The 24,724-nt window shown below is 30.9% G+C and overlaps 2 protein-coding genes across 4 annotated transcripts; one reads left to right on the top strand and one right to left on the bottom strand.

Moving 5' to 3' along the window:
- Positions 1–1,932: 1,932 nt before the first annotated feature.
- On the bottom strand, positions 1,933–2,423 carry LOC132032530 (arabinogalactan protein 12-like). The gene has a single exon (XM_059422164.1). It carries the CDS (start codon positions 2,318–2,320, stop codon positions 2,132–2,134), a length of 189 nt encoding a protein of 62 aa, XP_059278147.1. The 5' UTR covers positions 2,321–2,423; the 3' UTR covers positions 1,933–2,131.
- Positions 2,424–10,724: 8,301 nt separating this feature from the next.
- Positions 10,725–14,121, top strand: LOC132032528 (uncharacterized). Of its 3 annotated transcripts, XM_059422161.1 has the most exons (8): positions 10,725–10,950; positions 11,048–11,093; positions 11,493–11,540; positions 11,897–11,941; positions 12,062–12,249; positions 13,097–13,379; positions 13,489–13,566; positions 13,758–14,121. In XM_059422161.1, exons 5-8 carry the CDS (start codon positions 12,074–12,076, stop codon positions 13,806–13,808), a joined length of 588 nt encoding a protein of 195 aa, XP_059278144.1. In that variant the 5' UTR covers positions 10,725–10,950; positions 11,048–11,093; positions 11,493–11,540; positions 11,897–11,941; positions 12,062–12,073; the 3' UTR covers positions 13,809–14,121. The 3 variants fall into 3 exon arrangements, with proteins under 3 accessions (XP_059278144.1, XP_059278145.1, XP_059278146.1); XM_059422162.1 differs by lacking the exon at positions 11,493–11,540; XM_059422163.1 differs by lacking the exons at positions 11,048–11,093; positions 11,493–11,540.
- Positions 14,122–24,724: the final 10,603 nt, after the last annotated feature.

Genomic DNA, 24,724 nt, shown 5'->3' with positions numbered 1-24,724 from the left:
ATCAAAGATCTTATGTACACTTGATCTCTTGAATGTTTTTGCCTTCTTGAGGATTTGTTTAATAATGGTGTTTGGCGGATTTATTTGGAAAATAATGGACAATTTTCAGAAAATACCTAATTCACACACATTGAAAAGGAAACAAAAAGAAAAAAACAAGCAAATCTAGTAAATAACTAAAGAGGAGACCTTTCCATTAATATATTTCAAAATAAATAGGGAAGTTAATTAATGCATCTAGCTAAATCTTTATTTTATTATATTTTATTAGCAACAGCTAATAGAAAAATATTCAAAAATGAAGATTATGAAAGCACCAAGCAGCCAAATTTGGTAGCTAAATATTTATCAAATGAGCTGTCCATATTTTCCAGAGTTTGGTGGCCTTTCATTTGAAACTTTCAATAAGAGCTAGCACAACTGGTTAGTTCACATGTACAATTCAAGAGTCACCATCAGAAAGAGAATTCTCTTGATAAATGGATACTATACAACAAGGCATATCTAACTTTGTGGCATCTATTCAATTTCCTTAGATTCTTAGATCATAATAACCCTTTGAGTCTATGAAAGTAAAAAATTATGTTTGGAGTTTTTTTAATTTATAATATCAGTTTTTTTCTGCATCAGACTTTGTAATCGTAACGTGAACTTAAATCATACATCATGCACTATGCTTTTATCACTAGATCAAAGTCATGGGAGGCGATTTTTGTTTTGGAGAAGTGAAATTCACATTTCTTAGAATAATGCCTATTGTACATTCCATTGCAAGTTGCTGGTGGAATCATTATCAACATGTTCCTTTATTAAAGAACTTCTTACAAAAGGTTCCAAAGGTAGTTCAACTAGTTAAGGTCTTTAAAGTACTTTTTTACTACATAGGTTTTGAGTTCTTTCTAGAAAGAATAAAAAAGAGGTTTAAAAGGTATATTCGGTCCAAATATGAGCTTAAAAGGGTTATTTTTCTTCAATTTATTTTTTATCTCTATCTCTGTCTATTTTGAATTGATTAGATTGAGCCCTTGCTTTCTTGAGATTTTTGCAATTTGGTACTATTTAAGGAAATAAATCATAGGAGTAATAGAGAAGTATATATCTTACAAAATAAGTTCATGTATAATACTCGGGGGAAATTATCATACAATTCTAAGATTAGAATGTCATTCATAACTTTTTATACTAACAAATCACTCAAAATATATCTATAGTAACCTCCTCAAAATATAAATTTTGTAATTTTGAAAATAACATATTACTTGCTACGGTAAATAAGACGTAATATGACAATTTCTTATATAAACATTGTCTATAACTTAACCTGTTTAAGAACTCTGCCATAGTAAATAAACTAAGCAAATATAGTGTCATCATTTAACACAAAAATAACAAAGGAAATTAGAACTATGTAGCCAAAACACTAGAATTAAGATCTCTTATTAATAATAATAACCTTAAAACTCACTAATAATTCCAAACATATTACACAAAAATACATAAAAACTAACAAAATAGAATAAGAGTCGCTCCAAAACACCACAAAAAAAATTCCAACAAAAAAACATAAGACAAAATTACCAAAAGACCCTCATGAAAACATAGAGCTTAAGTAAAAGAGAAGAGCAACAAATGAAGACAAGAAGGCTGGAACAAGTATGGTGGCATCGGAAGCCGGTGCCGGCGACTCCTTTCACGGCGGATATAGCAACCAACATCATCATCATCACTGCAACAAAAATATTAAAGAGGACGACTTCTTTAATGCTAAAGGCACAGTTTGAAAGATTTGCTAATTTTTGTCTTGAATTCCAAAGTGACACTTATTTTGAGACAGTTATTTTTACTAAGATGACATTTATTTTGGCACTAGGGGAGTATAATCTAAAAATACAAGAAATAACGAAGGAAATGAAAATTATGAAGCCAAAACACTAGAGTCAAGATCTCTTATTAATAATAAAATACTGTAATAATCATAACAACAACCTAAAAACTCACTAAAAGTCCAAATATCTTACACAAAAATACAAAAAAACTAACAAAATACAATCATAAACTCACCCCAAAACCACAACAAAAAATAATTCCAACCCCAAAACACAACCAAAAATTCAACAAAAACATAGAGCTCTCAGAAGAGAAGAGCAAAAGCTAGAGCAACAAATGAAGACAACATGGCTGGAACAAAAATGGTGGCATCTGAAGCCGGTGCTGGTGCCGGTGCATCTGCGGCGGCGACACCCTTGACGGTGGAGATAGCAACCAACATCATCATCATCATTGCAACAACAAACATCTTCATGTTAATACCACCTTCCATTTTTGTTTCAAGAAAATGTGTGTGATATTATATTCCTCTTTGAGAGCAAAAATATGTTGAAAGGAAGTGAAGGGAGATGTTGAGAGAGTTAAGGGGAGTATGAGGGTGTATACATATATATAGTTGCATGTGGTGGTGTGTGGAAGTGAAAAAGAAGAAGAACAAAGGGCAGGTGAACTGCCCGTTGAAATATTATATCACATGTAAGTCACTACAACCATTGAAAGCGAGAGCGAGGTGACTGTCACTTTTGTCGATTGGGTGAATAGGTAAGAACTCTATCTCTCTTAATTAAAAGTGTTGGGTTCGAGCTTTAAGTAGTAAAATTGAAGGAAGCGCTTTATCTTTTATGTGAGATCTTTTTTGCATCAATCTAAATTTATAATTAAAAAAATGACATATTTCAATTGATAATGATTTGTATGAGTCGTAAATCTTCAGTTTTTTTTTTCAATTGACGTTAATATGTATAATTAAAAGAGGTGATATATTTTATGTGTAACTTATTTATGTAATGCTACTTCAGAAATACAAATATATATCTGCAAAATTTTTTTTAAAATTTAAAATGAAAGTATTCAATAAAACATTTTACCATGTGTTAAAGTGTTCAATTGAAATGTATCATAATTTGATGTCTATGTAAATTAAATTTAAGAGGTTGATTATTGATGTATTTAACCATTAATATACGATAAAAATTGAATCTAGAATTTGGTGTTTCTCCGTGGGAACTTCTTTAATCATTTATTGGCTCGAAAACTAAACGAAACAACCGTAAATTATGCTCTATGTTGTCTATTGTGGGAATATAGCATTGTTCACAACTTTCTTCTAGTTTTTTTATTTGTTCACATTGAAAAGTAGCAACCTTTCTAACAGTTTATACATGTAGTACATTTTTTATAAGGCAATGTTTAGTTAACAAAATAAAAATAAGTAAATAAATTGTGACAGCAAATAAGGGATGGGCTGCCCGCTGCCCGCTTCCCGCTGCCCGAAATTATACAGAGTGTACAAGCAATGATTTTATAAAGTACAGCTTTATTAAAATATTAAATATAAGTAACATATAATAATAGTGGGTCACCTCCTCAAAGCTGTCTTCTTAACCACAGTTTTTTTTTTCCAGCATTTATTTAATTTCTTGGAATTTTCAGTATAGTGGAATTTCTTGGAATTACTTTTTAAAAGGTTTATATTAGGCAAAGGACCATTGCTCACCTTGTGCTAAACTTTCTACTAGTGCACTCCTCTTCTCTTTCTTTTTGTGAAAAAAATTTATTGTGAAAGTAATGTATGAAATTATTTGAAAGCTAGTAGTACAAATTAAGATTTCTCTGATAATACTTTAGTTTTGTGTTTAATTTCCTTTACAAGAAGGGTGATTTACATATATATACGTATTTAGGGAGAATATTTACGAAACGTGATGATATTTTTTTATTTACAAAACATAACATTGCAATACCTATACACATACACATTCTACCAAAAAACCCATTCCAACAACCGCTGATGGTCTTCCCGCCGGCGAGGGCTCCGTCCATCCTCCGATGATGGAATCTACTGGAGCTTTGGCAGAGAACCGGCCAGATCTGGTGGCGGAGGGAAGAGGGCGTTCGTCCCCTCATCCCGTTGCTCATCTTCTTCGTTGCTCTGGCCAAACCATTGTCCTTCATCTTCTTCGATGCTCAGCCGTATCCGACTATTTTCCCAAGGTGAGCATGAAAAATATGTGTGAATCTTGTATGAAAGTTGTATGAATATACGTATCGTATTCATACACTAATCATACACTCTATGAGAGAAAAAATAAAATTTTCTGATCTCAATATACTTGACTTCATACAATATTCATACACTGTCAAGTTTTGTAATTATTTTTTAGGTTTTGTAAATAAAGAAAACTGTCGTCACGTCTCATAAATATTTTTCCTTAATATGTATATACATATAGTTTTCCCTTACAAGAATACAGAACTGAAATGATATTTATATGTTCAATGATTGATCTGTAAAGCAAAGATGGACAAGGCATACTATTTAAAAAGGACAAATTACTGTTGATATATCTTAGAAAAATAAAAGAAAAACTATAAATAGGTGAAGGAATAAAAACTTACATTGTTACATTAAGTGTTTGCAACAACAATACCGCGCTATTTGAATTTTCACATATTCATTTAGCTCATTTCTTATCATTATCATACTAAACAAATTAAAAGTGATAAAACATTAAACGGAAAAGGTGCAAACATATTGTTTAACTTTGAGATTCAGAGCAAATATACAAAAAAAATGATGCATATATACCCCTGCCATTACACAAATGACGCAAATATACCCTTCTCGCTCACAGATTTAAAAAAAAAAAAATCATTTAGCTTGTTTTTAATTAAAAAAATATCACTTGGCTTTTAAAAAATAAACTTATTAATTTTTTAGTAGACTTACTTTTTAAACCTATGCGGTAATTTTTCTTCTGATTGATCCGGTCTAGTTCGGTTAAAAAACGGGTAGACTTTTTTTTAATGATGTGAGAACACATATTAAGTTGATCGTTGTTAAATTGAGAAGTGTATGTGCAGATACATATTATTTCTCTATTAATTTGACATAAATACTAAGTACATATAAATTTCACAAAATGGAATAGTTGATTATTCCAAAGATCAAGAGTAAAAGGAATACGAGAATAACTTTATACGTACGTAAAAGGGATTGTTTATAGTCTAACTTTACACGTAGTTTCTGAATACTATATGCGTGCATTTAGGATGTGTAAATAGGCAGATCAAAGTAGGCATGGAGTTGGTATTTTTTTTTTTGGATTCTTGTTAATTGTTATAGTTTTGAGTGTCTCTGATAAAGACTGTGTGAACAGTTCATGCGCATGCCAGGTGATAATTTTAAATAGAAAAGATGATCAATTAAAAATATGGGAATATGAGCAATAAGTTCATTAGTATAATATAATGTAAAAAGTTAAAAATCTTTAAGAAAAGAATATCCTTTAATTTAATAGGTCAAGAAAAATATCTGTGGTGTAAGGTTGCAGTCTACTGAGTACAATTTTGTCTATGAGTTGTCAAATAATTATTCGTGAAATTGTTACTTGGTCGTTTTCTAGATTTGAATGCTTTGAATTTTTACCAAAAATATTAGGAAATGTATTATATAAAAATAGAAAAGTCATAATGTATCATCACGCAATACTTTGAAAGCAAACCTCAAATTAAATCGTTAAGACTGTAACATCAAATCTTTTTACTAATGAAAATTGGATTATTAATATTTATCAAAGGACCAATCAGCAAAAGTACTGTATCAAACTTAGACAATGAGGGGACCATGTGTTAAAAGCTAAATTGGTATAAATATCTCCATTTCACGCTATTCCAGATTAATTATCTTCAGTATCACCTTAATTTTGGGATTTTCAAAAGACTATTTGTCTTATCATATTGGTCAATATTGTTGATTCATATATACAAGTTGTATTGTTATCAGTACAAATACTATCAAACAAAATCACAAAAACAATAGCTCATGGTTTAATATGAAATAATTACCACTTACGCTAGGCTTTATTTGTAAAGAATTTCGTTTGAACTATTTTAACGCTATGAAAATCATGACTAAAAGGATCAGGTTTGCTTAAACTTTAAAATTAAAGATTTCCCTTTATTTTTTTTCATCTTTGTTGGCATGCAATGGCATTCACTAAAAGTTTTAACGCATGTAAACGCCACTTTCATTTATAAAGCTTAATATGTTTTTTTTAATCATAAAGTAAAGTAGCATGAGCAATTTAGTAACCCAGTTTTCCTCTTCTTTACTTAAAGCAAACCCCTTTGTGCAATTTACTCATAAGGCAACCTTTCAAAAAATACTTTTTTTTTTTTTCTTTTGGTTGAACTAAAATTACTGTTGTTTGCTTTAGCAAACAAAAGGGTAGTTAGGAAATGACACGAAAGTTGCAATTTATGCTCCAAATTTTTCAAAAAAGAAGGGCTCCCACTCTAAGCAGTTATATATGTTTCTTGATGTTTGTTTCCCCATGCCAACTTAAACATCTAATGTATATAGAGTTCCATGGTTAGTTTACCTAATAAGAATTATTCTTGTTGTCTTTTTATCACTGGTTTACCTAATGATTAATCAGTTTGAAATTACTACTAATTAATGATTGCGGTGGAAAGGTAATAATCCCTCCCTCCTTAATCAGATGTTTCTGATTTGAGTCCCGAGAATTGAATCCTCTTTGCTATGGAGTGTTTTACTCCCAAATTAAAATTTATTCCCGATGCAACTCCTAATTACTGGGGCCTCCAGAGAGGATAACATGTAACAATAATTCTTGATTTCGAGTCCAAATTTGAGCTTGTAGCCAAGTGATATTTCATGTTTCATGAACTTATGATATATTTGTTCGAGATCATTCAAGAGATTTCGCAAGCTAAGAGCTATGGAGTTCTAGGATGAGAAAGTAGTCTAATTTTGAATATATCTTTTGGGCGATTTTAGATAAAGATTTACCCAAATATCTTACCACTCTTGTTTAAAATCATGTCATCAAATTATCAATGATAATGTTGAGCAAAGGTAAGATAATTGCATATGACAAAGTGTTTTAACGTGTTAAACATAATAATTACAATCATGTCAAATTCTGAATGATAACTTTTGATCAAATTAACAGTCATCCTTAATAATTCTTTTTTCAACTTTCTTTTTCATTCCTTTAATTCTATGAAAGATATATTCATGAAAAAAACTTGGTGGGTCAATTTGCTTTCTTTTTGTGTTCAAAGATTAATCTCTTGATTTGTTTTCTCCCCTTTTAAAAGTTTGAACAATAAAGGCTTTTCCACTCTCCTCCACTTTTTGTCAATTTACAAATTAAAGTTGGCTCAATTATAAAGTTTTGTGTACTTCCAAGACTAACTTGACCGTTGAAAAATAGAATGCAGACTTACTATATTGGATTTACTAAATTTTTGTTAAAAAAGAGTTTCTATACATTAGTTAATTTTAGAATTTTATTAAAATGAGAGCAGTTTTCATACTGTCATCAAAATATACACTAAAATTGATTTTTTTTTCAACGGAATTCGTTGGAAATGTGCTCGTCGGAAACTCTTTCTTTACCGGATTCTGACGATCAAGGGACAGTGACATCACACTCAACGAGTTCTAAAATTTATAGGCACATCTTGCTGTGACAATTTCTTTGGCACAAAAGTAGTATAGTTTCTTTTTTCTTCCTACATCACTATGGTTGTTGAAGGTTTTCACATTTGGATATATATATTCATTCGCATGTTCCTATATATGGAAATTTTAATTTTTGTTCCATGCAATATGCATGATTAGTTTACCTAACAACGGACCAAGTTGTGTTTAATTGCAAGTCAAGTTTGTACCAAACACTCCAAATTTCTCCTCTCATGTTGATTTATCAACAGGTCAATAATATAAAGAGTCAGTTTTACTTGGGATAATGACCCCCTAGCTAAATCTTAGTATTATCCACATTTTCATATATTCTTTTTGTAATACAAACCGTAATATTGTATAGAGTTTCAATATTATATATGTCCCTCTCCTTCATGTTTTTACCTTTTGAATGTTTATATACATGGTAGGAGTCTATGTCAAACTTCCGCCATTACAAGACAACATAATTAAAAGTAATACAAACGTCTCTAAGGCTAACTTTACGCATTCATTTTGTTCATCAATATCTAGACAGTTTTGAGAGAATTACACTAATAACCATCAGGGTTTGATGAACAAATTACCCTGACAGCCCCTCTTCATTTGAAAGTGAATATTTTTAAGTTTCTTGTTATACTTTGCCCGAATATAAAGCCTTTTTCACAAAACCAACAAAACGTCAACGTTCCAAATCCTATAATAAGGCAAGAGGAGATATGCAAATTATGTTCCATATATATACTTTATTGCATGACTAGAAGAACAATATGTACCCCATAAACGAAGTTTGAGAAACAACCAACTGAAATAATGAATACAACAAAGACCTTCATGTGTATTCATTAAATGGTCCCCCTATCACTATTTTCATTACACGTCTTCTAAGTAGTTTTGTGTTCTTTGTTCTCCTTTTTGTGGGGTCAAGGATTTGCTTGGGGGCCCCATGTGGGTGCTGGTTGGGCACTTTGTGGTTTCATCAGCAAATCCTGGAAATTGGTATTTCTCTTCTAAGGTATATATAAAACTTGTATAAATTGCACATGGAGTGCTTGTAGGAAACCATTTCCTTGAAATTCTAAATCTTTTCTCTTTGTTGGTAATTCCAGTCATTTTGAAGATTTTATTTCACGTAGAATATCAATTATTAGATACATTCGAACTGAGAAACTAACAAAATTGTACATTAGTGAACTAATATTATTGGACTGATCTACCGGTAGAGATAACTTTCTAATTAATGGGTTGGGCAAAACTAAAGAACTGCATTTGATCAATCCTTCTTTAATGATTGTGATGAGTCAACATTGATCATTGGTTCGTGAGAAGAAGTTAAGAATGATCGGCTAAACCAAGGAGAGGTGAATAAAAAGAAATTCAATTCCAACAAATAGTTGATTATAGATAAGTAAGCGAAGGACAGCCATAGTTAATAGTGTTATTCCCACTTAACCTTTCAGCGTGACTTGAACCTTCAACCTATGATTGATGATGGAGATGCTCAACCACTAAAAATAGCCTCACTTGTCACAATGACAATAAAACATGTGTATAAACTAGTATTATAGTGTATAAACTTATTGATAGGTTGAACTTCGATGATATTCGTGTTCACTCAGCAAAAATTTAACTTCCTTCTTTTGCTTTAGCTTAAGCGAACCGAACAGACTCTCGCATGATGCCCGTCATCATACATAGGTAAGCTGCTCAATATGATCTTGTTTTTGGGGGCAACTTTTCATCCACAGACCAAAACAATGCATTCCATAAGGACCAAAATAAGAAGGGCAATTCGCAGTAATGTCCTTATTTTGGGTAGGTCTTTAATTTTTTCCCATCAAATGAAAGTATTTAACTTTTGCTCTTCACCTAAAATCTCGTTAGCCCGTTGAATCCCCTTTCGTGCAAAAATTAAAAAAAAAAAAAAAAAAATCTCTAGGCAAAGGTTGCCTACAGGCAAATTATGCAAAACTCTACCTTATACGAGTTTTCCCGCAAACTATGCCTTAAGATAGAGCTTTTGCGGAAACTATGCCTTAAGATAGCAAACTATGCCTTTAAACTGGCCAAAGTTCTGCCTTAAGACAGAATTTTACCTTTAGGCAAAATTCTGCATTCTGCTTTGCGAATCCAAATTCTACCTAGTTGACTGAGCAGGGTTCGAATCCGGAACGTAAGAGTTTTAGGTGAAGGGAAAATATTAAAGACCAGCAATTTGAGGGACAAAAATTAAAGACCAATGCATTTGAAGGGCACTCCGCACAAAAAGAAAAAAATGAAATAACAACAACATAGCCTTAATAGTGGTTTGAGGCTTTGAGCTAAGTAACCCTAAGCCCAAATTATCATTTTCTCACAATAAGTAGCCCAAGATCAACAAAACATTTAGGCCCAGCCCATTTTCAAGATTCATCTAATCTTCTGGATTACCATATTTGTTGTCAGCAAAGTTTGAGTACACGTGAGAGTCACGTGCCTTCTTTATCCACAGACTCCCAAAAGTCTCCATCGATCACTTGGAGGGAAACTCATCTATCCGTCCATTCAACATTCAATGGCCAAGATTTGCCTCACTTAAATCTACTCAGATTGCCTCACTTAAATCTACTCAAATACTCCATCCGTCACAAATTACTTGTTCACTTTCCGCTTTACGCATTTTTAAAAAAATTATACTCCTTCTGTTTGAATATATGTGAATCTATCTATTTGAAGAGTTTTCGAAGTGGTTCTCTGACCACATTTTTCTTACATTTTTTTAAATAATTTGAATTAAAAATTATCATGATTTATTATACTTTTATATAGTTTTTAAATATATAAATTTTATTTTTACAAACTTGAAAAATTTATGTCAAAATTTAAGGTTAAAGTTATAAAGTTTGACTCTCATACTCTAAAAAAATTCATATAAATTGAAACAAAGAGAGCAAATAAAAATGTATTTTTATGACATTATTCTTATCTCTCTAATTAATTGTATTTTAATTAATATTGATTATTTTAAAAAATAATTAATTTTAAGAGGAAGGCAAGAAAAACTTAATTAATTTTTTTTTGATAATAAATAAGTATTTTGGGATGGGTATTTATAATAAATGTGGACAACTAATGTGGGACGGGGTGAGTATACCCAAAAATAAAAATAAAAGAAATTATTTTACTAAAACCACAAAACTGTGGGAGGGTGCAAAGAAAAGGTTAAGACAGAAAGAAATCACTCTGAAGAAGAAACTGTGCCTTTTATGATAAAAATTCAAGAACCCCATTTCATTTAAGGGTCAAAGGTTATGATCTTTGGCTATTTATTGTAATTTTATTAGAAAAAATTCAAGAAAAATATCATCTTTTTACAGTTTTTGGAAGTTTTTTGCTGCTTAAGAAGAAGAAGAAGAAAAGCTTATCTCTTTGTAATTTTACTATCTTTTGTTTGTTTAAATCTTTGTGTTTTTTCAGTTCTTGTATAAGAATTTGGTTAATTAGTTTTCAATATTTTTTGCTTTGCAGAGTTTTTTGACATAAGCTGGTGGAGTATTTAAGCATAGATCTTGAGGTTAGTCTTTCTTTTCTGTTTTTTGTACTTTTTGGTTGTTTCAAATCTTTGTTTTATTTAGTTTTTTCTTCAGTTTGTGGTTAAATATCTCAAGTAGCCTAATTTTTCACACTTATGAAGAAACTGTACCTTTTATGAGAAAAATTCAAGGACCCCATTTCATATTAAGGCAAAAAGATATGATCTTTGGATATTTATTGGAATTTTATTAGGAAAAAATCAATCAAAATCTCATCTTTTTACAGTTTTTGGGAGTTTTTTGCTGCTAAAGATTAAGGAGTAGAAGAAAGCTTATCTCTTTGTAATTTTACTATCTTTTGTTTGTTTAAATCTTTGTGTTTTTTCAGTTCTTGTATTAGTTTTTGGTTAATTGGTTTTCAATATTTTTTACTGTTGCAGTGTTTTTTTTGACATAATCTGGTGGAGTATCTAAGCATAGATCTTGAGGTTAGTCTTTCTTTTCTTCCATTTTTTTTTTTGTTTCAAAATCTTTGTTTGTTTAGTTTTTGTTCAATATCTGGTTTATATATCTAGTAGGGTAATGAATATATGGCCTTATTTTACATATCAGGGGAAAAAGAGATGATCTTTGGCTGTTTATTGGAATTTTATTAGGAAAAATCATTGAGTTTTTCATTAAAAATCTCATCTTTTTACAGTTTTTGGGAGTTATCTGCTACTAAAGAAGAAAAGCTTATCTCTTTGTAATTTTACTAATCTTGTATTTGTTTAAATCTTTGTGTTTTTTCAGTACTTGCATGAAATTTTGTTTAATGGGGTTTCAATAATTTTTGCTGTTACAGAGTCTTTTGACATAATCTGGTGGAGGATCTAAGCATAGATCTGAGGTCAGTCTTTTTTTTCTGCTCTTTGTGCTTTTTTGTTTGTTGTTTCAAAGAAATGGTTTGTTTAGTTTTTGTTCAATATCTGGTTTATGGTCTTATTGTTCATTTTTGTGGGTGTTGCAGATATAGAAAGATATGGATAAGTTACAGTGGGGAAACAGAAAAAGACTAAGGTGTTTCAAGGTTAAAGATTCGAGTTCAAATGGGAAATCTGATGGAGTTGTGAAGAAGAAAATAACATCTAGAGTTGTTGATAATAACAAGGAATCTAGTCTTCTTCCTCCTATGTCTTCTCCTCATCGTCTTAACAGGTAATTAGGATTAAATTTTTTTGTTTTGTTTTGGCTGTTGATGTATGTGTCAGTTTTGTTTGATTGTTAAGAAAACTTAGAGTGAAGATTGAGAAAGATGCCTCATTTGTGTTAAAGATTTGATTTTTTTTTTTTTTTTTTTTTTTATGTTTTGGCTGTTGACGTAGGTGTTGTGTTGATGGTGATAGTGTTTTGTTTGATTATTAAGAAAACTTATATTGAAGATTGAAAGATGCCTCATTTGTGTTAAAGATTTGATTTTTATGTCAGATTATGAGTAGTTTTGGTTTCTAAGATGGTGTTGGTAGAGATTTCATGGAAGCTGCCTTGTATATTTCCAGATTTTGAAGCAAAGAATCATTCTTTGATTGCATAGGGGTTTTAATAAGTCCATTGTATGAGAAATAATTGGTGGGTTCTTTTTGTATATCAAAGGAAATACAGCAAATTATTGCTCAATTTGATGAGGTATCTGCCCTGGATTATGTTAAGGTGATTTCGATTTGATGTCTTACCTGTACATTAGAAGGAAATGAAGTTCATTAGGTTTTGTTGGGGTTCGTTTGTAAACTCATTAGATCTGAAGTTAGAGAAGCATCGATTATTATGGAGACCAAATTGAATTGTTTCTGGTGAAGCTTTTGCTTCGAATTTCAGTGATTGATTTGCAGATTTTCCTAGTTTTGCAAGGGATTTTGAGGTTTTAGCTGTTGTTGTGTTTTACCTTTCTGCACAATATTGCAGTTTCTTGAAGATTCCAAGTCCTGAAACAGAAAAAAAAAATGGATTTGGTTACCCAAAAAGTAAAAGATTGTAGTACTAAATTTGGTGGTTCCTGTTTTGGCAGGGATTTGGGTGTGAATAGATCTAACACAAACGAGCATCGTAAGACATCAGCTTCGTCCCCCGAAAAGGAGGACAGATATTATACGACAAGAGGGTCGGTAGGCGTTGACGATAGTAGCAAGTTATTCATTGATTCAAGGGAGGAAAAGAAAAAGATGGTTTGGCCAAAATTGCTTGTTACATTGTCCAGTAAAGAGAAAGAAGAAGATTTTATGGCCATGAAAGGTTGCAAGCTTCCTCAAAGGCCCAAGAAAAGGGCTAAGTTGATACAAAGAACCATACTTGTAAGTCTCTTTATTCCAAATTCAGATATGTTATCCAAGACTTGAACTTTTTGTCATTTAAATATTTCTTGACTCCCTCTAAATTGCTACCTATCTTGTTGTGTGCCAGTTGGTGCAACCAGGTACATGGTTGCAAGATTTGTGCCAAGAAAGGTATGAAGTGAGAGAGAAGAAGACCTCTAAGAAGGTATCTTCATTTTGCTCTTTTTGATTCTTGACCTATATTTGCTCGGACTCTCCAAAAATGTTGTCGTATCCATGTCGGATCTTCCAAAAAGGCACTAGTTTTGGATGATCTGACACGCACACGTCATTTTTGAAGAGTTGGAGCAACATAGTTCTTGGTGTATTTTAATTGAGTAACATATTATGATGCAGAAACCAAGAGGATTGAAAGCTATGGGAAGCATGGAAAGTGATTCAGAATGAAATCTGTTGAAGATAAGAGTGAGAGACTAAACAAGGACAGATAGCCAAGATAGATTTTTGGGACTTTTTCTGGGATAGTTGCATTTCAAGATGATGGGCAAAAGATAGAAAGATTTGTATTTTCATTTTTTGGGGGCAAGGAGAGAGAAGAGGAGGAAAGAAAATGGTGTATTTTGGCATCTTATTATTATTATTATATTCTTAATTTTAGCTCATCTTGGAAAAATGAATGCTTCTTTTCTTTTTTTTTTTGGACTTATTATGATGCATGCACTTGTATGGGTTCTGTTCAATGATGCTTTCCTTCTTTTGAGCTTTTCCTTTTCCTTTATGTTTTCCTGTTTTTCCTCTTCCTATTTCTTCCCTTTCACTAGTCTTTCTTTTCATTTTTTAGATTTTAAAATCTCTATGAGCACTTAAAAAATTTCAAAGATTTTGGTATTCATGCCAAAACTTGCGTTTATATATAACTATACTTAACTAATTTGGGTCCTTATTCTATTTAAAGAAATGGCACATTTATATATTTTGAAAATATTTAATTTTATATTCTAATTTTACCCTTGATGAGACACTGTTATAGTCAAATAATATAAACGTTATGACATGTTTAAAATCATAAGTTTACAAATATCATAATATACTAACGAATCCACTGGGAGGACTCTTTCTAGAAAATTTAAAGGACAATTATAAATATCATCCATTTTATCATGTATATGTGGTGGTTGGATTAATAAACTATCCAAGAGTGTGAGAAATGTGTGAAAAGATTATTTGGTGGAAGTAATGAACATGCATTAAAGGAATCATCTTAAATTTGTGACTTTATGCTACTTTTTATTCTTTTAACATAAATGTCATTACCTTCCATGTAGTGTAAAATAAAGAGAAATAATGGGGAAAAGGAGTAATGGTTAGGCATTATATATATATATATATATATATATATATATATATATATATATATATATATATATATAGGTAATTACAAAAAAAAAAAAAAATCAATTGTATTTTACATTTTCTCAGGGTTATTAGTGTAAGAACCCCTTTTCTGAAATATTTTCTTGTGCGTGTGTGTATTGGGCCAACTGGTTTTTTCTTCAATTTTTTGCGCGGATTTCACTTCAAAGGCACTGGTCGTTCATTTTTGTCCCTCAAATTGTTGGTCTTTAATTTTTTCCCTTCGCTTAAAAAGGTGGCCGAAAAATACACCGAGTCTTACAATTTTATTTTTATGACTAAACGGGTTCGAACCCCCACATTTTAAAAAAAAAAAAAAAAAAAAAAAAAAGAACGCAAGGCAATCGTGCTTTTTCTTGCTCTTTGGCCACAATTCAGGAGATTATGCATTTTCAATTTGCAAAGTTTGTCTTAAGGCATAACTAAAGTCTATCTTACGCGGAAAATGTTGCCTTAAGGTATAACTAAAAGTCTGCCTTATAAGACAAAATCTGCCGTATCCGGCAGACTTTTAATTATGCATTAAGGCAAACTCTGCCGCATAAGACAGACTTTTCCTTAAGGCATAACTAAAATAAGGCAGACTTTTCGCGAAGCCTTGTCTTACAATTTTTTATTTTATTTTTATGACTAAATCGGGATTCAAACTCAGAACCTCAGAGTATTTTAGGCAAAGGATAAAAATTAAAGACCAGCAATTTGAGGGACAAAAATTAAAGACCACTCCCAGAGAAGGTCAATCGTGCAAATTGCCCTTTTTTCTTGCTCTTTGGGCCACAATTTAGGAGATTCCACGGCCCTGGGATCATTTTTCAATTTGGTATCTATCTAAGTTGAGTTTAGGTTATAGCGTATGTGTGAGAAATTTTTACACCTTCAAATTATTATATTTTAAATTTATTTTAGTGGGTAGCATATTTTTATTTTTCATGATTTTAAATTTCATATATATAGTCAGACCTCTCTATAATGGCACCCGCATATAACAACACCTCTCTATAACAACCAACTTTTTTCGGAACCGATTTTTTATGTTGTATTTTACTTCTCTATAACAGCAACAACCAACTTTATAACAGTACGCTCTTTGTAAAATTACCCCCCATATAACAGTTATCTTCTTTTTATGGTAATATAATAAACTATCTTTATAAAAATGGAATATCTATGATTACCAATAATAAGTGTAGAGATTTTGACCAAATATTTGATAATTTAATACACTATTACAACAAAAAATATTATATGAATATATATATTTTCATCATTAAACGATTTTCCTTCGTTATACAAAGTGTGATAAGCTTAGAATTTGACAATTAAAAATGAAAATTAGATTTTACGCATCTTTTTTGCCTATAACAGCGAAATATTATTTAAATGTCAATGTTATTATATGTGTATAACAACCATTCTCTATAATAGCTGAAAATTTTCGGATCCAACGACGCTGTTATAGAAAGGTTTGACTGTATTAAGGATGATTATCTGTAGATATCTTTTCAAAAAAACCTGATAGTATAGTAAATTATTTATACTGACGTTATATATAACTTAAACTCGTAAATAATTTTTGGTATTGCATACTTTCTTGTGTTTGTCCCGTAGCTCCCATGGAGTCGAGTAGATACAATATGGTGGTTAATTAAGAGTCGAAACTCACTTGTTTGGGACTGATAACATAATTATTTGTTGTGGTTAGTGGTGGTTCAAAGATTAATGTCTATATATGGTCATTTTAATTTCTACTCCATATGTTGTCCTCGAATATAATCTATGGCTGCCTGCCTACATGGTGAATATAATTCTTAATAATTCAAATTTAAAGTTTTAATTTGATCTAAGGTTGGGGTTGTTTAGGTGCAGGATTAGGAAGAAATTGAAGGTTTATATATGTATATCCACCTCCATCTACACTCTTCTCTCTGTTAATTAATTAAAGATAAAGTAGACAGGAACCAGCCTTTCAATTCAGACTCTTTCCAATTTATGTAAAAGGATTGAGAGTAGAATTAAAATACTTAAAACTATAAATTCGGGTATAAATTCTTTAAATATTTTAAAATAAAATTTACACAATCGAAAACTACAAGTCGATATAGCTAAGGGGTCAAAAAAAATTAAAAAATTAAGTTTGAGAAAATTATTGTCAAAGAAAATATAATTTGATTCCCCAAATAGTAAAACCTTCACATAAAATTGGAACAGAGGGAGTAATATAGAGCACAACGAATATCACACACGCATACATACATACTTTTATTTCACTTAACATAAAAAGTACAAATTACATGACGATAACCATTTTACAATATTCTAACTAGCTAGGAGCTAGAATTTATTGGAAAGATTCACGAATACAAACACACACAGATTTTAGAACTTTTATTTAAAGCATGCAATATATACAATTAATATATTGCATGCAACTTATACATAGTTCCATGACATATTTATAATTCGATTACAATGGGTCAACTGAATGGGCCACAAATGTAGCAACTAGACAAAGCATCCCATTTGCATTTGGTGCAAACCCAACCATCATTGCAATTTTCATCATAATTGCATCGTCTAGCACAAGTAACTCCGCTATTCACATAATTAGGAATTAGTCTTTTTCCTATTTCTTCAGATATATCTCTCACAGCATTCACTTGAGGAGTCCAATTCATCACATGAGCTGCATGACATATAATAGTAATAATATAGAGTACTATAATTAGTACTGTCATATATATACACTCAAACTAATTGTTACACTATACTAGTTAGAACCAGACAAATTACTTATAATCATGTATATCGTTGAGCCAAGAACTCTCTAGCTCTCTGTTTCAATTTACGTATTGTAATTTGAATCAATATGGATTTTAAGAAAAGAAATAAATATTATTGAACATAAACATGTCTGAAATATTTGTGTGACTACATAAAAAAGTTTCTCATCAAGGGTATAGTTAAATACTTTCAAATACATAAATATGTCATTCTTTTTGGAATAGATTAATATGAAAATAGTGTCAAATAAAATGGACAGAGCGATTAATATATTTGTGATAAGTCATTAGATTAGTACTAATTAATTTGCACAAGCATGCGTATGTAACGGTGCTAAATTTATACTTATACTGTATATAAAAGCGAAAAGAGCGTAGTGATTAATTACCAATAGCCACGACAGTGACCAAAATCAAAATCAATTTTGATGAAGCCAGCCATTCTTGCTACTCTTTTTTTTTTTTAAAAAAAAATTGCTGTTGAGAGAAAGAAGAGTTAATTGTTTATAATCTCAAAATGAATTGCTTCTTTTTTGTGCTAAAAGGCCACTATTTATAGGCCATTCTTCACTCACTTTTTTCTACATATTTTAAACTATTTCGTCTGTTTATTCATAAATTTGTATGGTCCATCTATATATAGACCATTCTTGATCCTCCCATATCATCATTGATATCACTTATTATTTCTTTTCTTTTTTCTTTCTAATAAAAGACAAATTAAACTAAGACAAGTTTAAAGGAGTTCAGTACATTAATAACTGGTCATGGTGACTCATTTCCCAAATAGCCTTTACGGAAAGTATAATAGTATCGTCTTCAACTAAATTATATATACGAATCTCAGGCCTTCCCATAGCTTGTTTAATGATGAGTCTGCCATCATATTAGCCTTCCGATAAATATGACGTTTATGTGGATGATCATCTCTTCAAATAGAAACTTGCAATCATTCAACATATATATATGAATATAATGCATTTGTAAGTATGAGGATTGAGGACATTAGATCTTTTCAATAACTGAGAACTCAAATAAGCTAGTTGATGCAAACCTAGAAGATGATTGGCATTATTGTAAGAAACCTCTATCTAAGGCTGTGGTAAATGAAAAGATGGAGAGAACATCAACCTTAATTAGTTTATAGAAACAAATGAATTTGGGAGAGTCTTAAGGACAATCACCTACAAGCTAGCAAGGATAAGGAATTTCAATTGAAGCAACTAATTCAGCCTTTCAAAGTAGCAAGATGGGGTCAAAACCTATAGGTGAATACATAAAAGAATTCAAATGAAGTTGTGATAGTCTCACTTCTATACACAAACTGTTAGACGAAGATCAGAGCAATGTTATAAACTTTGCTAAAGGTTTTGAATACACCAAAAAAAAAAAAACTTTGAGGACTTTTATGTTGGGTAACGCTTCATACTCAACCTTCACTCAGATTGTTAATGCACTGAGAGGGTACGATATGAGAGAGAAGAGATAGCGAGAAGGATCATGTTGTTCAAGTAATGGCTTTTCAAGCCTAGAAAACATGTATAAGGAATAGGTTAATTCATACCCAATTAAGTTCAACACATACACCACTTGTGGACAATTTGAGAGGAAATATGATTTGCAAAATAATCAAAAAACCTCTCAAACACAGACAAATTCATGTCAAATTAGTGGGAAAAACAATCACACTTCTATCTCTTGCTTTTATAGGTGGGATTACTCCTCTTGATCTCAACTGGAAACTCACAAGCTCTTTACAGTAACACCAGTGAACCATCAGACAACAATCTTTACATGAACTCCAGAGCAAACTTGGATTGACTATCATTGCCAATGTCCAGCTTGAGAGGGATGACAGAAAGAATGTGTAGGAGTAGAGTCTAATGAGCTAGGATTAGTATTTAAACATTAACATAGCTTAGAGTTAGTTATATTACTAAGATTTGACAGGGTGAAATCTCAATTTAAATAGAGAAGACATGGCTATATATATGATTAAGCCACAACCTCACGTAGAAGCAAGAAGAGAAAACACAAAGAGTTGTATTTGTACATTCAATATTATTCTATAATCTTCTTCAGTATATGTGCTGATAATATAAATATTTTCTATATATACTATCATTATATGCTGATAATATAAATATTTTCTATATATACGTACTATCATTATAAGTTAATTTATGATGGCAGGTTAATTAACATATTTATTAGGTTGTCACTCAATATTTATCACAGAGCAATTGTTACGTTATAGCTACCTTATAAATTACCTGATTGTAATTTTTTTCATATCATCGATGCATAGAGATTGAACTCATTTTTTCTTAGTTACTTTTCACCGCATCTTTGTCCCATTCAATAATGTAAATATTATTTTCTTCATTAATATTTCTCTGAGGATTCACTTTTCGAGACAACTTTCCAATCTTTTTTTAAAAGTAAAAAACATAATCTTTTAATTTGTAGTTTGTGAGGACAATAAAAATATTATTTTTTCTATCTAATCTAGAATAAAAATGTTTTTATTATAGCGTCGTAGTATTTCTTTTTCCTAGTGGCTCAAGTTTATTAAATAAGCCACGAAACGTAATAAATAATCGGACCAGTGCAATAATAATTGAAAAAAATAAACAATAGACAGAAGATATAAGATTTGGTCTGCCCTTTAGCAATAAATTCATTCTTATTTTATAGTTCGCAATATAAATGAACATATCCAAAAAAAAAAAAAAAATTGTCAGAAATGGATAAATTACCGAATAAACAAAGAGAAGACCTCATAAATCAGATCATTAAACTAACAAATTAAAACAATGTTAAAAAAAAAAAGTTTTAGAGCTAGCTAGCATTTATTTTACGAGTAATAGTCATGTATTAGCTATGTTTTATTTGTAATTAAACAAAGAATGGTTCAATAATTATATACATAAAGAATAATGTAAATGATTGAGGAAACACTAGTTTGTAATACAAAACGACACGAGCATTTTATTACTAATTCTCATGACAATCAACAGACACATATCCTTCTTTAGAGTATATATTTATTTATTTCTGTCCACACTATTCTTTAATATTAATTGATAAGCTATAATGTAATTTTCAGCTAACATCTACTTGGAAGAATGAGGAGACCCTCAACGTGGACGTATACTATGCACATACCTGCAAAGGCAGATCTAGAGTATTGCTCCCTTCGTTTTATTTTACGTGTCTCAATTTAACTAGACATGAAATTAAACGATTTTTTTAAATTTTGTGATCTTATATAATATAATTTACACTACCGTGTCATGCTATATTACATTGAAACTCAATCTTAAAGCGTAAAAAATACCTGTGAAGATAAACTTCTCCACAATCATTGATCATTTTGGGATAAAATAACGAATAATTTAATGGTTAGTTTCCTATATTATCAAAAATTCATATTGATGGATATTAGTTTCCATAAATTCATAAGAGTTTTGTTTGGTTAAGTTCTGTCTTGAAGTTGTAGGTTTCCATCTAGCTAAAAGTTTAATGCAAAAAGAAACTATATATGTAGTTGAATGTTTTTGAACAAGCAGAATACACCGGGTAGCCTATACATGTACTTGTCATAGTTTTTTTTAGACACTTGAACTAAAAGTGACTATTTATTGAAAATTTGACTTATATATACTCGAATCATACTTATTAGACACACATTGAACTGTATGGTATTTGTGTGTAGCACATCTATATATTTTGAGATCGAGAAAAGCCAAGAAGAATTTTCTCTTTCCCCTTCCTCTTCCCGCCATCAACTCCACCATCTGCCCTTCCCCACCCCGGCACCTCTCTTTCTCTCCGCCACGAGTGTCACATTCATTAAAGAAAAATATAATTTTTGTTCAAAGGAGGTGACAGAAGTTGATTCGTTGGGGGTATGAACTCGCACACATACATAATTTAGCTAAATATTAAATACGTGTTCAATAGGTACAATATTGACCATCAAAAAACTCCATCCTTTATAGATGAATACATAAAAGAATTCAAAGCAAGTTGTGATAGTCTCACTTCTATACACAAACTGTTAGACGAAGATCAAAGCAATGTTATAAACTTTGCTAAAGGTTTTGAATACAAAAAAAAAAAAAAAAAAATCCCTTGAGGACTTTTATATTGGGTAACGCTTCATACTCAACCTTTATTCAGATTGTTAATGCACTGAGAGGGTACGATATGAGAGAGAAGAGATAGCGAGAAGGATCATGTTGTTCAATTAATGGCCTTTCAAGCCTAAAATACATGCATAAGGAAAATGAGCCTGTTTGAATTGGCTTATTTTATGTGCTTTTAAGCCAAACAAAGAATGGTTCAATAATTATATACATAAAGAATAATGTAAATGATTGAGGAAACACTAGTTTGTAATACAAAACGGTACGAGCAATTTTATTACTAATTCTCATGCCAATCAACAGACACATATCCTTCTTTAGAGTTTATATTTATTTATTTTTGTCCACACTATTCTTTAATATTAATTGATAGGCTATAATGTATTTTTCAGCTAACATCCACTTGGAAGAATGAGGAGACCCTCAACGTGGACGTATACTATGCACATACATGCAAAGGCAGATCTAGACTATTGCTCCCTTCGTTTTATTTTACGATCTCAATTTAACTAGAAACGAAATTAAACGAATTTTTTTAATTTTGTGATCTTATATAATATAATTTACAGTACCGTGTCAAGCTATATTACATTGAAACTCAATCTTAAAGCGTAAAAAATACCTATGAAGATAAAATTCTGCACAATCATCGACAGAGGCGGAGTCAGGATTCGAAGTTTGTGAGTTCGGAATTATAATTCATTTAAGCTATTGAGTTCTAAATTAACAATTTATACATATTCAACGAATTTTTCAAGACAAATACAGGGTTTAGACCAAAGTTGTTGGATTCAGCCGAACTCTCGAGTACTATGCTAGCTCCGCCCCTGATCATCGATAAACTTCCCCACAATCGTTGATCATTTTGGGTAAAATAACGAAATAATTTAATGGTTAGTTGCCTATATTATCAAAAATTCGTATTGATGGATATTAGTTTCCATAAATTCATAAGAGTTTTGTTTAGTTAAAGTTCTGTCTAGAAGTTGTAGGTTTCCATCTAGCTAAAAGTTTAATGCAAAAAGAAACTATATATGTAGTTGAATGTTTTTAAACAAGCAGAATACACCGGGTAGCCTATATATGTACTTGTCATAAAAAAAATTTAGACACTTGAACTAAAAGTCACTATTTATTGAAAATTTGACTTATATATACTCGAATCATACTTATTAGACACAAATAAACTGTGCGGTATTTGTGTGTATTACATCTATATAATTTGAGATCGAGAAAAGCCAAGAAGAAAAATTAAATTTTAACTTTTTTTCTCTTTCTCCTTCCTCTTCCCGCCATCACCTCCACCATCCGCCTTTCCCCTTCCTGGCACCTCTCTCTCTCTCTCCCAGCCACTAGTGTCGCATTCATCGAAGGAATTTTTTTTTTATTTTTAGTGAGGTGACAGAAGCTAATTCGTTGGCAGTAAGAACTTCGCACACATACATAATTTAGCTAAATATTAAAAACGTGTTCAATAGATACAATATTGACCATCAAAAAACTCCATCCTTTGTTCCCGAACTACATTTGATCTGATTTCTATCTCAATAGAATACATACGTAGGCGCCTCATCGGCTTTCATATCTCTCAAAATTTCTCACAAACATAAAATTATGGATTCTATCATGTGTGATGTTGTTATACTATACATCTACCACATGGACCTATCCGTAAAAGTAAGAATATTGTTGAGTAAGAGATATATATACATCTATTATGGTGAAAATGCTTTTTTGCTAGGCCTATAAATATTACTCTCTTCTAGCTATGAAAATTAAATTAAAATGGCCACGGCGTTTTCAGTATTTAAGTTTGCTTTCGTCTTATCTACTCTTCTTTTTACGGGTAAGTTAATTAATACTCATTTTTTCATAAAATTGTTTGATTGGGTTCCACTGGAAATAGTGTCCATGAGAAAGTACTATCTTTTTTTTTATTATTCTAGTCCGCTAGCGGCATGTTTGAAAATCACACTATAATTACCAATTCGCTTTTTTTTTTTTTTTGAGAAAATACGAGACATTTGAAGTCATTCAAGTAAAGAGATCTATTCATTTTTAAAAAAATTATATATATACGAGATTTTGATTGATGATAAAATAGAATCTTGGGTTGCGAACAGTAACTCTATTGAGGACGAGGAAAGGGATATTCTTAACTTTCGTTCTCCACCTTAACGATAGAAAATAGAACGACTCAGTTCTATTGAGGCTCATTCATAGTGATCATTCATCAAAGAATGACTCTAGTTAATTATCTAATGATTGAATAATCAAGAGCAAAATTTTACTATTTACACACTCATAGATGGATGCATCTAGGTGTTCACGTATATATAATTTAAAGAGAGGGTAAATGTAATTTAAAGAAGGAAATTACAGATAGCATTCATTTTATCATGTATATGTGGTGGTTGGATTAATAACCTATCCAAGAATGTGAGAAAAGATTATTTGGTGAAATTATTGAACATGCTTTAAAGGGATCATCTTAAATTTGTGACTTTATGTTACTCCCTCCCTCCCATATTAGTTGGCCACATTACTAAAAATATCCGTATCAAAATATTCATCCATTTACAAAATTAAGATAGAATTAATTAAGTTTTTCCTACTTTGCCTTAATTAATTTTTAAAATAATCAATATTGATTAGAGTGCAATTAATTGGAAAGAGATAAGAGTAATGTAGTAAAAATACACTTTTTTTATGAGTTCTTAAAGGAAGTGTAAAGAGAAAAATTGACAAGTAACGTGGATAGAGGGATTACCTTTTATTCTCTTAACATAAATGTCATCTACCTTCCATGTATTGCATACAACTGAATAAAAAAAACTAAATGCATACCCTAATAATAGGTGTGCGTGCTTGTGTTGGGCCAACTGAGTTTTTCTTGTTCTTTGGGCCAACTTGTTTTAAACAGGGCAATTTGCAGGATTGTCCTTCCCTGGGGGTGGTCTTTAATTTTTTGTCAAATTCAAATCGTCTTGCTTTTAATTTTTATCATAGGCGCTTGGGT

The sequence above is a fragment of the Lycium ferocissimum genome, chromosome 10 (assembly GCF_029784015.1).
Source record: "Lycium ferocissimum isolate CSIRO_LF1 chromosome 10, AGI_CSIRO_Lferr_CH_V1, whole genome shotgun sequence".
In the NCBI taxonomy this organism is placed as follows: Eukaryota; Viridiplantae; Streptophyta; class Magnoliopsida; order Solanales; family Solanaceae; genus Lycium; species Lycium ferocissimum.
The sequence above is the reverse complement of the archived record's forward strand: the minus strand, read 5'-3'. Positions and strand labels throughout refer to the sequence as shown.

Bases quoted from the DNA above. Each gene is read 5' to 3' on its own strand.
- LOC132032528 (XM_059422163.1), top strand. From the start codon at position 12,074: ATGGATAAGTTACAGTGGGGAAACAGAAAAAGACTAAGGTGTTTCAAG. The intron at 13,380-13,488 runs GTAAGTCTCTTT...GTTGTGTGCCAG, and splicing joins TGATACAAAGAACCATACTT to TTGGTGCAACCAGGTACATG. The intron at 13,567-13,757 runs GTATCTTCATTT...ATTATGATGCAG, and splicing joins AGAAGAAGACCTCTAAGAAG to AAACCAAGAGGATTGAAAGC.
- LOC132032530 (XM_059422164.1), bottom strand. From the start codon at position 2,320: ATGGAAGGTGGTATTAACATGAAGATGTTTGTTGTTGCAATGATGATG.